This window comes from Epinephelus moara, chromosome 13 (assembly GCF_006386435.1).
Source record: "Epinephelus moara isolate mb chromosome 13, YSFRI_EMoa_1.0, whole genome shotgun sequence".
Lineage (NCBI taxonomy): Eukaryota > Metazoa > Chordata > Actinopteri > Perciformes > Serranidae > Epinephelus > Epinephelus moara.
In genome coordinates, this window is record NC_065518.1 from 21,077,697 (window position 1) to 21,091,388 (window position 13,692).

At 43.6% G+C, this 13,692-nt stretch overlaps 3 protein-coding genes across 3 annotated transcripts; 2 read left to right on the forward strand and 1 right to left on the reverse strand.

The window, feature by feature from the left end:
- Positions 1-92: 92 nt before the first annotated feature.
- On the reverse strand, positions 93-8,585 carry cog7 (component of oligomeric golgi complex 7). Its single transcript, XM_050059150.1, has 17 exons — positions 8,094-8,585; positions 7,244-7,392; positions 7,032-7,148; positions 6,505-6,673; positions 6,334-6,416; positions 6,112-6,234; positions 5,782-5,980; positions 5,568-5,695; positions 5,262-5,416; positions 4,986-5,102; positions 3,924-3,989; positions 3,571-3,757; positions 3,291-3,431; positions 3,030-3,113; positions 2,702-2,816; positions 1,207-1,350; positions 93-1,080 (listed from the first exon to the last, which is right to left on the reverse strand). The coding sequence occupies exons 1-17, from the start codon at positions 8,257-8,259 to the stop codon at positions 914-916; spliced, it is 2,310 nt and encodes a 769-aa protein (XP_049915107.1). The 5' UTR covers positions 8,260-8,585; the 3' UTR covers positions 93-913.
- Positions 8,586-9,900: 1,315 nt separating this feature from the next.
- Positions 9,901-11,468, forward strand: LOC126399316 (myeloid-associated differentiation marker-like protein 2). Its single transcript, XM_050059155.1, has one exon. The coding sequence runs from the start codon at positions 10,443-10,445 to the stop codon at positions 11,337-11,339; it is 897 nt and encodes a 298-aa protein (XP_049915112.1). The 5' UTR covers positions 9,901-10,442; the 3' UTR covers positions 11,340-11,468.
- Positions 11,469-12,837: 1,369 nt separating this feature from the next.
- On the forward strand, positions 12,838-13,680 carry LOC126400250 (myeloid-associated differentiation marker-like protein 2). Its single transcript, XM_050060811.1, has one exon. The coding sequence runs from the start codon at positions 12,838-12,840 to the stop codon at positions 13,678-13,680; it is 843 nt and encodes a 280-aa protein (XP_049916768.1).
- Positions 13,681-13,692: the final 12 nt, after the last annotated feature.

Here is a 13,692-nt window from a genome sequence, read left to right on the forward strand (position 1 = left end):
CATCGGTAAAGAACAAAAAAAGTACAAAACGTGGCACTTTGGAGACATTGACACACAGACAGTTCGACCCATGTGGGAATAGGAAAGAAGGATTTAGCAGAAAAGGCCATACATTTATTAAACTTGATAGATTACATTACAAACTCATCCCACCCCCCTGTTTCATCTGGAGGATAAAAATAGCTTGATAAAAAAAAAAGTAACAACAGGATCCATTTTAGTGTTGATGTCAATGTTTTATGTACAGATTTTCACGATACTGCATGGAAAAATATGGAAACTTGTATATATGACTACTACAACCAGAGAGGGAGCGAGGGACCTCCTTCACCTTCACTTTTCGAGTCAACTGCTGTATACGAAGCGCAGTTAACAGAAAGCTATGCAGCTCATATCAGACCTTAATATAATTAAATATAGATGAATTATATTAGTATAACAAATAACAAGTAATATATCAGTCATGTAGATTTCAAATGCTCTCACGCGTCCCCTGATGTACATTTTGTTAGCTCCTTAAATGCTTCAGCAACGTCAAAAAATGCAGAAATTAAAGATGTATGGTCAAGACACTTTCCCCTTTTGGCTTGACTTGAAGGCATTATCACTGTTGAGCATTCACACTTCAACAATAATCTGTATAAAATAAAAGAAAAACTCTGAACTACCCTGATTTCAAACTCTTAACATTCCCATAAATGCCATGAATCCATATAAAAAAGTCTGACCCACTCTGATTTCTTAACATTCCCATAAACGCCTCTTCAGACAAAACTATAATCCTAAAATTCTGCAGCCTCAAATTTGAGACTGTACTACTAGTGATATCACATTCTTCATTTTCAAGCATGCCTACGAGTCCCCACTGTCGCTCCGAGAGCTACTGTCCACTCTGTGTTCCTCTACCTTGCTGTTAGTAGTCGATGCAGCGAACAGCAGCGATGGTGGAGGCCAGTCGACGAGGCAGTGTTTTGGCGGTCTGTCTGTAGTCTTCTGGTTTGGCCCTGAGCAGGGTGACGATGTGCTGCAGGGTGCGGGAAGGCTGCAGGCCCAGAGCGTCCATCACATTGCTCAGATAGTCTGTGGAGCAGGAACGAGAATCATCAATACCCATTAACTCAGCTGCTGTTTCACTGAATTGTTTTGCTTAGCCATCGTAAAGGATTCCTAACTACACATGTCCGTCTGGCGTTCTGGTTACCGTACCGATATCTGTGGCCAGCTGTTTAGTGGAATGGGTGTTCAGTTGGGGGATGAGCAGGATGGCGTCACAGTAGGTCTGCATCGTTGCCCGTGCTATGGAGCCAAGCCAGTAGTCCGCAGTGTTGTCCAGCTCAGGAAGGTCATCACCTGAGACATAAGGAAGGTCATGTTTGTAAAGAGAACAAGTGATGTAAATACTAGACAGATGGAGATTTAATTAAGGGGTGTTGGGGACAAAGGGGAAGCTGGACAAAATTATGTGCAAAAGAAAAGGTTGTCCAAAAAGGGAGTCCAGCCCCGTGGCAAATCTGTGCTGAGAGCAATCTGACCTCTTTGCTCCTTGGCTTCATAATGTCAGTAGTCTTAGAGAATACTGTAATGTTGGCTCACTTTTATCATGTTACTTGGTAACTCTGGGTGTATTCTTCTGCTTCAATCACAAACTACGACCTTTGAAACAGGCCAAAAACTGCAGTTCCTCCAATATCCTCTTGAGGCTGGCTCCAAAAGCAAGTTGATCCCCATAGACCACCATGTTAAAATGCCCAACTTTACAGCAGAAATAAACATGTTTTGGGCTCTATAGCTAATCTCGTCCTTCATGAAAACTGTACGGGTGGTGAATTTCTTCATAACTCACCCCTTTCAGTTTTATTAAGGCTTACATTTACACATAATGGAGTGACAGCGTGTCTGCAAGGCGTCACTACAGTCTATGAGTCAGATCCACCCTCGCTCCTCCACAGTTGCACGCTCTCGTCCAAATATGGTCACTTCTGACTCCAAAAATACAAGATGGTGACAGCTAAAATGCCAAACTGAAGGCTTCACTACAGTAGTCCACAAACCAATGGGGGATATCATGGCGGGTATGTTCATTTTTATACTACTTTAATCATTATCATCACTTGTCCAAAATACTACACCAAAAACTGATTTACATCAAACTAGTGCTATTGTTCCTTTCTGTCTTAATGCTGCAGATTTACAGATTTGCAGATTTTGGATTGACCCTGCCACTCCTATCAAATACATTTGTCTACCAAGCCAGGCTAATACAGACATCAGTCTGTGGTGTGTAATTTGGGTATCAGATTGCAAATTGTTGTTTCCATTTTCTGTTATCATGACCGCAGTCAAAGAGGATTGATTTTACCTTTAAACTCATTGGTTTTACACTTTAAACATGTTTATATTCTTCTCTTTTGTTTCATTATGGGATTATGTACAAACTGGAAAATTATGGGGATTTATTTTCACAGTATACACTAATTGTTAGATAATCTATATATAATTAAATGTAAATTAATTCCTTGTGTTAGGTGACTCTTTCTTACTTTGAATATAGTAAAATAAATGGATAAAAAGAGGGCTTTATATAAAGGGTTTGCTGAAAGAAAGAAAGCAGAAATAAATAAAAGTGAAATAAAAACAGAAAGGGTTATACATTATGTGGAGTGTTAGATTGAGAAGAGGATCAGGGCTGATGAACAGTAACCTTGCTCTGGAGGGAAAGGCAGCTTCCCAGCATGTAGGGCCATCTCCAGTGCCGGGTCCTCCTGAGTCACAAATGGCTCCAAGTGGAGAGGCAGAGACATCAGGTACTGCCCTATCTGTGAGGGAAAGACACATGTAGTGTGATGTATCTGGTGTCTCGGAGCGACATTTATTGTACAAGTTTTAGCTGTGAATCTATACAAAATGGCTGTTAGTTTGATTTCATCTTACTGTTGTTTTTGTATTGATCTGCGCTGCGTGTTTTAATCACATCAATTATGAATAACTTTAATTGACTGTCATGATGTATGGTAAAGCCGATGACTCACATTTGTAATGTATTCTTGCGGCGACAGGCTGAAAGTAGGCAGGTCCTCTGTGTAGCTCTCTCCTAAACCAGGCGCCTCTTGTCTCTGAGTACAAACAAGGGGAACAAATCAAACAGTGTGAGGTGAGATCAAAATAGACACAGAAAGTCCGACACTCCAGTGCACACGCGCGAAGGCAGTTGAAAAGCTCTCAGCGATGCACCCAAATGGTGCCGATCAGTATTTCGAATCAAATCATGCAGTAACTTGACACTTAATCACCTCCATCTTGGAGACAAGGCAGAGCTGGTGTTTGATTTGCAAGAAGACAGAGTCGAAGGCCAGCTGGTTGGCCTGCTGGTTGAGTCTGGTCAGAGCTGCTCTGGGCTCTGCTAACAGGTTGGAGTTACCTGTGCCCTTCTCCTGCAAGACAAGGGGAAACAGATGCTTGAAGACAGCCGCAGGGTCCTTGATAACATGCTGCAGTATAACAAGAGTCAGTTCTCTTCATAGGACATCAACAATATCTATTCTCATTCAGGCATCACGCCATGCTCCATACCTTTAGGGAGTAGAGGACTTCCATCAGGCTGTTGTATTCAGCCATATTCCCCCTCTGAAGATAGTTGTACTCCTGCCACGGGTTTTTGGTTGCGCTCTTCCTCTCTGTGGAGCTGGCCTCCTGGATGCCTGCAAGGCTGCGTGGGCTGTACGACTCTGACAAGTACTTACCTGCTGTGCCCAGGATCCTACAGATAGGAGTGATTGTAGTCAGAGAACGCACACGATACCTTAAATTCTGACATGGTGCCTTGTCGACAGGACGCCCCATGAGTTAAATCCGTGATAAAGAGAAAGGTTTAGGGCAAGACAAGTAATACATTATGAAATATAAGGTATAGAAATTGTTCCTACTTGTTTGACAGCTGCTGCTCGAAGGCTCCGCATTGTCGAAGCAGTTCTCCACAGGTGGCGATGATCCTGCAAAACACAACATAAAACTGTTACCCATCCGTTTTCTGGCGGTTATCTGGGGCCAGGTCCTTGTGGCAGGAAGTTAAAGGGCTGTATACACCAAGAAGGAGAAGGATAACTATAAAAATGTGAGCATCCACACTGATGAGTGATAATGTGCCTCCCTGTAAATTCTGATGGATTTTGATTAGCTGTCAGGGTTTGTGTCGTTCATTAAATTATGATGAACAGTTGGTTGGGCTCAGGACTACTTAAAAATGCTCTTTCCACCGCTCGACAATATCCCCAGCAGGGTCAGCAGTTCTCATACCCTGATGAACGCAGCCTGAGCCAAGCCCTGCTTTCTCTTCCTGAGTCATCTAAAGGTTTGCCAGATAGTCCTTTGGGCCAACTCCATACTCAAGAGCCTCTCCAAAATCCTTCCACACCCAGTTTTTATGCTCTGGTGACGTCCACCAGATGGTGATCAGTTGACAGCTCTGGCAGTTCTCTCTTCACAAAACTTTCCAAGACACGCAGCCACAGATCTGATGATTCGACCATGAAGTCGATCATCGATCTTTGGTCTAAGGTTGAACATGGTGTTTGGAAGGTCAATCCATGACCAGGACAAGTCCAGGTTTAGATCAGGCAGGCTATACCTCCCAACCACCACCCACTAGGTTTCTCTATCCTCGCCCACTTGAGCAGTGAAAACCCCTTGCAGAACTACAGAGTCCCTAGGCGTTATCCTTTCTGGGACCCAACACAGAGACTCCAAGAAGGCTGGATACACTGAGCTGCTGTCCATAGACACAAACAGTTCCTCTCAGCAACTCTTAGTCGCACAGAGCCAACCTGCTTGTACTCTGGGGAGATTTCCGACACAGCTACACTCAGCCCGGGGCTCATGAGCATCCCCAAACCTGCCGCAAGAGGTACCTGATCTCCTGAGTGTTACAAAAATCAGTATTCTAATGAAACTGTCTCATATGTAAAAGAAATACATATAAAAATATTAACCTGACAGAGTTCTGGAAGGCGGTCCAGTCCTCCTGGAAAGCTAATGAACTCGGCGCGTCCTCCATTTTACACTTCTTCCTGATTGACTGCAGTGTTGTGGAAAAGTCCGACACATACCTACAGTAGAACAAGCACAATGTTAAAGCTGGCTACAGAAATCAAATTAAGTAAGATCTACATACCATAAACATTAGGCAAATTATTTCTATCAATGAAGCAAAGGGGTTAAAACTCAATATGTGACTCATGATTGCTCTGACAATAAAGGATATTTACTTGGTGAAGAGGGCTTTGAGGGCTTTGAGGAGGCCACACACAGCCAGTCCGTCAGTCAGTTTGACACAGCGGTCCACAGCAGCGCTAGCCAGGCCAAACAACTTGCCAACAGAGTGGCTCAACTCTTCCACACAGTCAATTACCTCCCCGTGTTCCTACAGAGAGGAGAGAGTGTATGGAGAGTGTGAAACGAGAGGCAAACACAGAAAGAAAGACTGATAGTAGGAGGTGAATCGGCAGCTGTGGCAAGGTTTTAATAAATAATATATTGTGTGTATGTGTGCGTGTGTGTGCATGGTGTCTTACCAAAGGTACAGCACTGATCTGGATAAGGAGGTGAGCTTCCTCCAGATCTCCATACTGCAGTTGATAGGGTTTGTAGGGGTCATACAGCGCGCACACCAGCTCATTCACCTTCAGCAGATTATTCTCACCTTGGAGAGGAAACACACTCACCATAAGGACCTGACACTCTACCACATCTGAAGCATCTACAGTCATGTCTTTTCTATGCACAGACCCAGGTGGGGCAGCATGGCAGCCTCCAGGCTGTGTCCGAAGGTGGACGTGGTGTGATGGAGTTCGAGCAGCGTGTCAAGGCGTTGCTCTTGGGCTGCACGTTCCACGGCTGAGCTCAAGCACACAGGGATGGATGGGACCATGGCCCCAAGAGTTTGGATCAGCAACACTGTCACCACCTCATACGGGTTCTTGAACACCTGTAACAACATAGGAAATGTGCAAACAATTAAAATCTTACTGCTCCCCATACAGCCCTTTCAAATAGTATGTTAGCACTGCTAGAACTTGTCAAATTGCAGCCGATTTAACATCCGGTAGTGTGTTTCACCTGGCTGCTCCACTGTAGTTGAGAGTGCCACGATGACAGCAAGGTGTCGTATAATTCAGACAGCTGCTGATTCAGACTGAGCTCGCTCTGTGAGAGATCCTGCCACATGCTCACCAACTGACCCTGGAGATGCCGAAACAGACCTTCACTCAGAAATGGACATTACAGCATGCCTACGCCAAGCAGGGTATTAGGTCAGGGAGAGAAGCCTGTGGCACCTACCTTGTGACACTTGTAGTAGTAGGCAAGCAGCTGTGGCATTCTATCTATCTCTGTGAAGACTTTAACAAACAGCTTGGCTTGGTCTGCAGAGAAAACATTAGTATACTTAGTGTACACTGAAAGTGAACAAATAAATGGAAGTTGGAATAAATATGAGAAACAAGTTCTTACCTGTAGACATAGAATTAAAGGTTGCTACTATCTGTGGGCTGGCCAAGGCCTCCAGTCTGTTTTTCAGAGCCTCCAGGTGGACACACTTTTCAGAGTAGTCCGGTGTGTCCACCAACATGGCCAGGCTGTTCTGCATGCTGGTCAGCTTGGAGGAAATGACTGCAAGATCCTGGAGAAGGAAGAAAGAGATTCAAGGTTTATGTCTGCAAAGTAATAACTTAATATTCTATCAGTAGCTGTTAGATGATAAAACACTCTAATCGTGCTTCAGAAATTCAATATTTCAATGCCCTTGTCTGACCTAAAGAGAATCAGTTCACATCAAATGTCTAGATAAATGCTGTCTGGCACACATTAAAGAATTGGAATTATTCCTAGAACATTAAAATACATTTTGTGAGCTTCAAGTCATACTACATTAAAGGGTGAAAATACATCTGAACATCTTATATATACACAGATGTACGCCAAGATAAGCAGTAAAAACCTCACAAGTGAAGTCCTGTGGCAATGTCTTTCATTTCTACCTGTGTTTTGAAGGTCTCCTCAATGTCTGCACTCAGCGTGCTCCATTTGTCTGCCTCCTGCAGAGCTTCAGCTGCCGACTGCATGCGGCTCTTCACTTGATCTATCTCCACCAGGACCTAATGAAAAGGAACCACCCGATATACAGGTCATATGCATAAAGTCCGTATACATAATATGCAGTAAAGATGTAGCGATTTTTAGTTATGCACACCTGCATAGACTGCACAGTGTCCTGCTCAAACTTCTTGATGTCCTCTTTGACCAGAACCATTTGCTCCTTGAGGAAAGACGCTTCCTGTTTCAAAGCCTCCACATCCCGCAGCACTCTGGGCATGTTTTGGAGCGCCTGGTTACTGCTCTCTACACACAGAAGTACAGAAATTCATTTGATGAATGACATAACAAGAAAATCAGAGGTTTCATAACATTGTATTAAAGTTGGTGCCACTCTAAGAAGAAACAACCAACTGCTGCAATGTTTACAGATTGGTGTGGTTTTGTATAATGTTTAACATCTGAGATTTTTCACTTCACAATTTATAAACTATTTCTCGAGACCACACAATTTCAAATTGGGTTTCTAGGTGGGAAACAACTCATCGTGCAATATGTCACAGTCTAGGCCGTGATGATGGATTACTATAGATACACAGACCTATGGTGCTGATTGCGTGCTGTCCCAATTGACAAACTAGAATTAATGACAATTATGCCAGACATGTAGTTGCCAGTTTGTGTGCTTATGCAGTGTAATACAACAACAATTCAAACCTAATAATAAAACTAAGAAATGTGTTGGCTCGACTTTGTGGTCATATTAAAGTATCCCCTGACTGACACAAATGCGGTAGAGAGCATTTTACATCCCTCAGTGTAACAAATACAATGCATGAATGGGTAGAAATGATACGGAGCTGCTGCATTGCTGGGCTGCATAATGTGTAGCAGGGTGTCCTAAACCGGAAACTGAGTGATGGCAGGAGAAACTGCGCAGAAGGAATCCCACAAACTGTTAACGTGGCATTAATGCAAAGTGTCATTAGTTTGCTCTAACTGCTTACCTTCAATGGCATTGTTGACTTCCTGGATGAACAGCTGCAGTTTCATGACCAGCGTGGCTGCGTGTGTATCCGCCTTCCCCGGAGCGTCCTTCTGCACCACCTTGAAGGCGCCGTTCACCCAGTCTTTCACATCAAAATCATCGTCCAGGAATTTGGAGAAATCCATTTTGGCCTCTTCACTCCTTCCCCAGTGCAAACACCGGGCGGTGTTGGGTCAAACTCTTGTGGTGCAGTGCAGTCTGTGTCATCGACCCATTGCTAACGTTAGCTAGTTTTTCCCAAACAATGGCTTCGAAACGAATATAAAATAAATAGCCCAGGAAAATGAAATTATCATTACAACTAAATAGAGTTCCAACAAGGCGACGGCCTCCTCCAGAGTTGTTTTTAAACGTCTACGTCTTTAAAGGGAGAAAAGTAAAGACATTCTTCTGGATGTTTGTTGGATGCTGGCAGCGCTTCTGACACTTGACAACAACTTCCGGTTTGTGCCTTCTATTTACCTTCCCCAGAAACAAGCGCCAGCCTAACAAACTGACCTGCTGGGGGAAAAAAACATAGGAAAAAACATCTTCTCAACATAACGACAAATATTTCGTCAACGAAAAAAAAGGATAATTGGTGCGTTTTTGAATAGAGCTATAGGTTTTTTTTGTTTTGCTTCGTTTTTAAAGCTTTTTTAGGGAGTTGTTGCCCGAAGTTGTCTCTCAAACTCCCCCTCTTTTAGCCATTGTGTTGCCCCAAACTCCCTCTACCCATGGATTATTTTAGGTTCCTACATCTGAGTATTAATTTTAATGTTTGCATTATTGAATCAAAGACAGTGCCTACAGCCCTACCTCTGCAGCATGCACTCTGCCTCCCTCTTGAAGCAAACAATACAACAGTCAAGATACTCAGCAAGAGCAGCTAAAATTACTGCTTTTATGTATCATGACAATTATCTGTTCCTATGGGAATCTCAGTAATTTCCAATGTGCCTGTAAAACTCCTCCCCTGTGTGATATTTCCGTCCAAAATTTGCCTCGAGTTTAAAAATTGAACATTTGAGGATAACTTCCTAACAGGCTGCTAATTGGCTAACAGGCTGCTAACTAGCTAACAGGCTGCTAACTGGCTAACAGGCTGCTAACTAGCTATCTGGCTACTAACTGGCTAACAGGCTGCCAACTAGCTAACAGGCTGCTAACTGGCTAACAGGCTGCTAATTGGTTCACAGGCTACCAACTAGCTAACAGGCTGCTAACTGGCTAACAGGCTGCTAATTGGCTAACAGGCTGCCAACTAGCTAACAGGCTGCTAACTGGCTAACAGGCTGCTAACTAGCTATCAGGCTGCTAACTGGCTAACAGACTGCTAACTGGCTAACAGTCTATTTTCTTCAATTCAGTTGCCTGTGTTAATTGTCAAGTGGGTTTGTATGATTAAAAATAACTTGTTTATCTAGTTTAAACACATTGTGAATCTGAGTAATGTGACTCATTCACCCGTTCATATATCTTTTTAATTCAATATTTCACAAAACATGCCACATGCCTGGCAGGTCCTGTTTCTGTCCCCGGTAATATTCCATGCGCATATTTAGAACCTAGGCAAAATCAGCCTCTGTCCCATGGCTACAGGTAGTTTCAATCAGTTTTCTAAACGAAGATGGCGACAGGCAAAATACCAAACTCAAGGCTTCAAAATGGGAGTTCACAAACCAGTGGGTGACAAAATGGAGGCTACATTCATTAAATTTACAGTCTGTGCCCAGAACAAGGTGTCCCAATTGTCTTGAGGAGGTGGAATTTTGAGAAAGTGCACATCTTGTACATTTAACATAATTGTGGCTTTCAAATGTGAGTCTGGCTCAGGGCGACCTTTTGCTCACTTGGTAGAGTGTGCACCCCATATAGGCTGAGTCCTCTGCAGCGGCCTGGTTTTGATTCAGACTTGCAGGCCTTTGGTTCGGGTCTCCCACCATTTATGTATTTTTAAAATGGTATTTGATAGCAGGGAGCAATGGGTACACAGCAGAGGTCACTGACTTGGTCATGGAGCCTTAGCAGATCTGCTTTTGTTGTAACTAGTCCCGATGGGTCCTGAAGCCTATTTACCTATCGGATAAAGGATCTCATTTTGGTTATTTCTTATCTACTACAGCAGACATTTATTGCCCCACACAGTTGGTTTCATGAATATTATGCAAACCAGAAAGGCAGTAAAGGACTAAGTGGAGAGTGAAGCTGGAAGGCAGTAATGCAACGGGAAACGCACCTCAACCACACTTCGACCAGTTTCTAGCAGCTACCTGGGAGGACATACATAACAAAGGCTTCTTGACAGCTCTTCAGCTCATTTCAAGAGATGGGAATCATTGATGATATTAAGGACACATTGTCCAAGGCGGTGTTTTCCCCTTCTACTCTGTTATCCGGCCGAGGCGGGCTGCACATGGCTCAGATCATTCTGTCTGTGGTCACCTTTATCCTGGCTGCCTTCAGAGGAGGGAGCAGCCATACCTACTGGAACTATGCTATGTTCACCTGGGCCTTCTGCCCTATCATGACCCTCATCATCACCATCATTGAGATGTTCAAGCTCGATGTCATACTAGATTTGTTTTGCATGAACTGGGCTGACTTCACCACGGGGATGGCCATGTCCTCTACGCTCATGACCGTCTCTGTCGCCATCACCTACGCCAACTTCTACGCCTGTCTGAAATGCCCGTACGGCTGGATTGTGAGCATTTTTGCCATCTTGTGTGGCCTCGTCTACACACTAGAAGTGGTGAAGGACAAATTCCTGGAGAAGAAGAAAGCGAGTTACCTGGCTGCTCTGCCTGGATTCTGGAAGGTTATGGAGGCCTTTGTGAGCTGCATCATTTTTATATCACTGACTGGTTACAGAGACAAGCCAGCTCTGATCTTGTGTGTCGTTGCATACATCATTCCATTTCCCATCCTGCCTTTAATCATAGCCACCAACATCCTCAAGAAACTGAAGAAATGTTTGCCCTTTAACCTGGACAGGTTCGTGTTCATATTCCTGGTGATCTCTGTTTTGCTGTATATATTTGCTGCTATTGTGTGGCCCATTTTCATGTTCAAGAACAACCCTCGGCCCAGTGAGTGTCCACCCAGCTTCTGTATCTGGGCCATACAGTTTATGGTGACATTTATGACCTATGTGAATCTTATTCTTTTCACACTGGACCTCATTTTTACCCTGCTTGGTATCTGTGGCTTTAAACAGACATAGTGGTGACTGTCCTGTCATGTTTTAAAAACCTCCAAACTTTCACTACACCCTTAAACAACAGGTCAGTATGAGCCATACAAGTAAATGCTCAACATTTTTTCCCATTTCATTAAAACAAAAACGTGTGTGAGTTTTTCAGCTAAATAGAGGTTTCTAGCCTGGTTAGTGAACAGCACCACTTCTGCCCTGAGGTGACATGATCCCATTTTCCACATTTGGGCCCTTGTAGCAGGGTGTACACAGTCTTGCTTTGAGCAGAAGCAGCACTGTGGCCAGGACAGCCCACAGAAATGGCTGCCCCCCTGAAAAGGTCAAGTTATGTGTCCTCCTGTTTGTTTTGTTTGTGTACAAAAATTAGTCTTTTTATGTGTGTATTTTTTCACTTTTTTATTTCTTGTTTTTCATAGGTAATGGTGAATATTTTGGTTCAAATAAAATGTGGTTGTAATTGCTTATATTAAGGACGAACGTGATTATTGCAGGCCTCCATGGGCCCCACACCCCCTAGTGGCTGGGCCCCTTTTTCTTTCTTATGCGCAGCCTTGACTGAGGCTGTACACCTAGATCCATTCCTGTTCACACTCCGGACGCCAGCCCAAAAAGGTGATCTATATTTTGTCATGATGGATGTGTAATTACAAAAAAATAAACCAATACACAAGAGCATTACACAGCCTTTTAAATGGTGTTGTCAAACAGGCTGAAGACAACAATTTTAATCTACTGCGTACTGCATTGTCTTTATTTTTAAGGTTCAATGTATAAACCTAAAATTACAATTCATCTCTGTGTATTTTTTCACTCTCTGTCTTCATATTCCCTAATGTGCTGCTGTGAGATATGGCCTGTGTATGGAAACGCCAGTGAATATCTAAAGATGTAAGATGTGCTGTGTGACGTCTGTTTGAAAATGAGATCGCGCATGAATGAACACACCTGTGTTTCCAGGGATCTGTCAGCCACAGACAGATGGGGGCCGGAATACCAAAACAGGAACGAAGTGAAATAAAGTGACACTTTCTGATAAAGACATATTTGTGACCTCATTTTTTTCAATACTTGATAAAAAGGCTTGAAATTACAAAAAATATGTTTGTGTCTTTGTGTGTAAGAGACAGAGGGGTAGCGTGTGTGTCTGGTTACATTGGTATTAATAGTGATTTGTCAGTATTCAAATGGATTTCAATGTGAAATGTTAAATTGTGAACAGTCAAAAATATACACATGAATTAAAGAAACACAACACACCGTATATTAGAAAGAGTCGAGAGTGTGAGAGCAGTCATGGATCACACACTGGCACACTCAGCATTTCATGAATCAGGAGATTTGAATAAAAGGCAGTGAGTAAATGATGCCTGCCTGTCGTATAATCCTTGGCTCTACCTCAGTATGAGAATCGAAGTAGACACACGTACAGGTCATCTTGCAGAGTGCTGGTAGACTTTTGCCTTTTTACTTTTTGTCTTCAAGATCTGGGCTTTTTAATCTGAGCATCATGTGTGGCCCATTCAAGGGCTGTCAGGGCATTCTGCGCCTCCTGGAAATCATCTTCAGTGCCTTAACCTTCATCATCGTCATTTCCAGAGAAAGGATGGTGAGTCCGTGGGGTGTCTGGTGTGAATTTGTCTGGGTTTTCTGCATCGCTGTGCCCCTGGTCCTGAGCGTGGTGGAATCTAGAATGTGGCACATCCTCCTGGCTGTCTTCCTCCCAAACTGGGCCGACCTGACGTGTGGGCTGACCGCTCTGTGTACTCTGATGATCACCTCCGCCACGGTCATCTTCGCAGCTGTTTTTGTTTGCCTCACCTGCATCGTCAACATCCTGTGTTTCATCTCCTCTCTTATCGCCACTGTTTTCTTCCTGATTGACGGTGCAATGCAAAAAAAGTTGTTGCCGAGCGGCTACCTGTCCAGCCTGAGAGGAAGTCTCCGCACCACAGAGGCCTTTATAGCGTGCATCATCCTCACTGCCGCCACTGACCACTTTGTGAATGGCGAATGGTCCTTTCGCCCACCTGGGATGATATGCAGCATCGTCGTGTTTGCCGTTTGCCTCCTCGTCACTGTGGTCATCATAGTTCTTCATCTGCTCAAGCTGCTGCAGTGTCTGCTCGCATTCAGGCTGAGTTTGGTGGAGCTTGTGTTTAACATTGTGGCAGTGCTGTTGTACCTGCTAGCTGTCATTCTTTGGTCAGTCTTTGGTTACAAACGCTCCAAGTATAATCCTTACATCTGTCAGAAGTGTTCCTATGTAGACATGAATACCGTTAACATTGGAGCGATTGTCAATACTGTCCTTTACATTGTGGACCTGGTTTTATCCATCAAATCTCGCTAGAAATTTGGACAT

Excerpts from the sequence above, each read along its gene's own strand:
- cog7 (XM_050059150.1), bottom strand. The coding sequence starts at position 8,259 with ATGGATTTCTCCAAATTCCTGGACGATGATTTTGATGTGAAAGACTGG. Across the intron at positions 5,981-6,111 it reads AACTACAGTGGAGCAGCCAG|GTGTTCAAGAACCCGTATGA; the intron begins GTGAAACACACT and ends ATGTTGTTACAG. Across the intron at positions 3,990-4,985 it reads GCCTTCCAGAACTCTGTCAG|GATCATCGCCACCTGTGGAG; the intron begins GTTAATATTTTT and ends TGTGTTTTGCAG.
- LOC126400250 (XM_050060811.1), top strand. The coding sequence starts at position 12,838 with ATGTGTGGCCCATTCAAGGGCTGTCAGGGCATTCTGCGCCTCCTGGAA.
- LOC126399316 (XM_050059155.1), top strand. The coding sequence starts at position 10,443 with ATGGGAATCATTGATGATATTAAGGACACATTGTCCAAGGCGGTGTTT.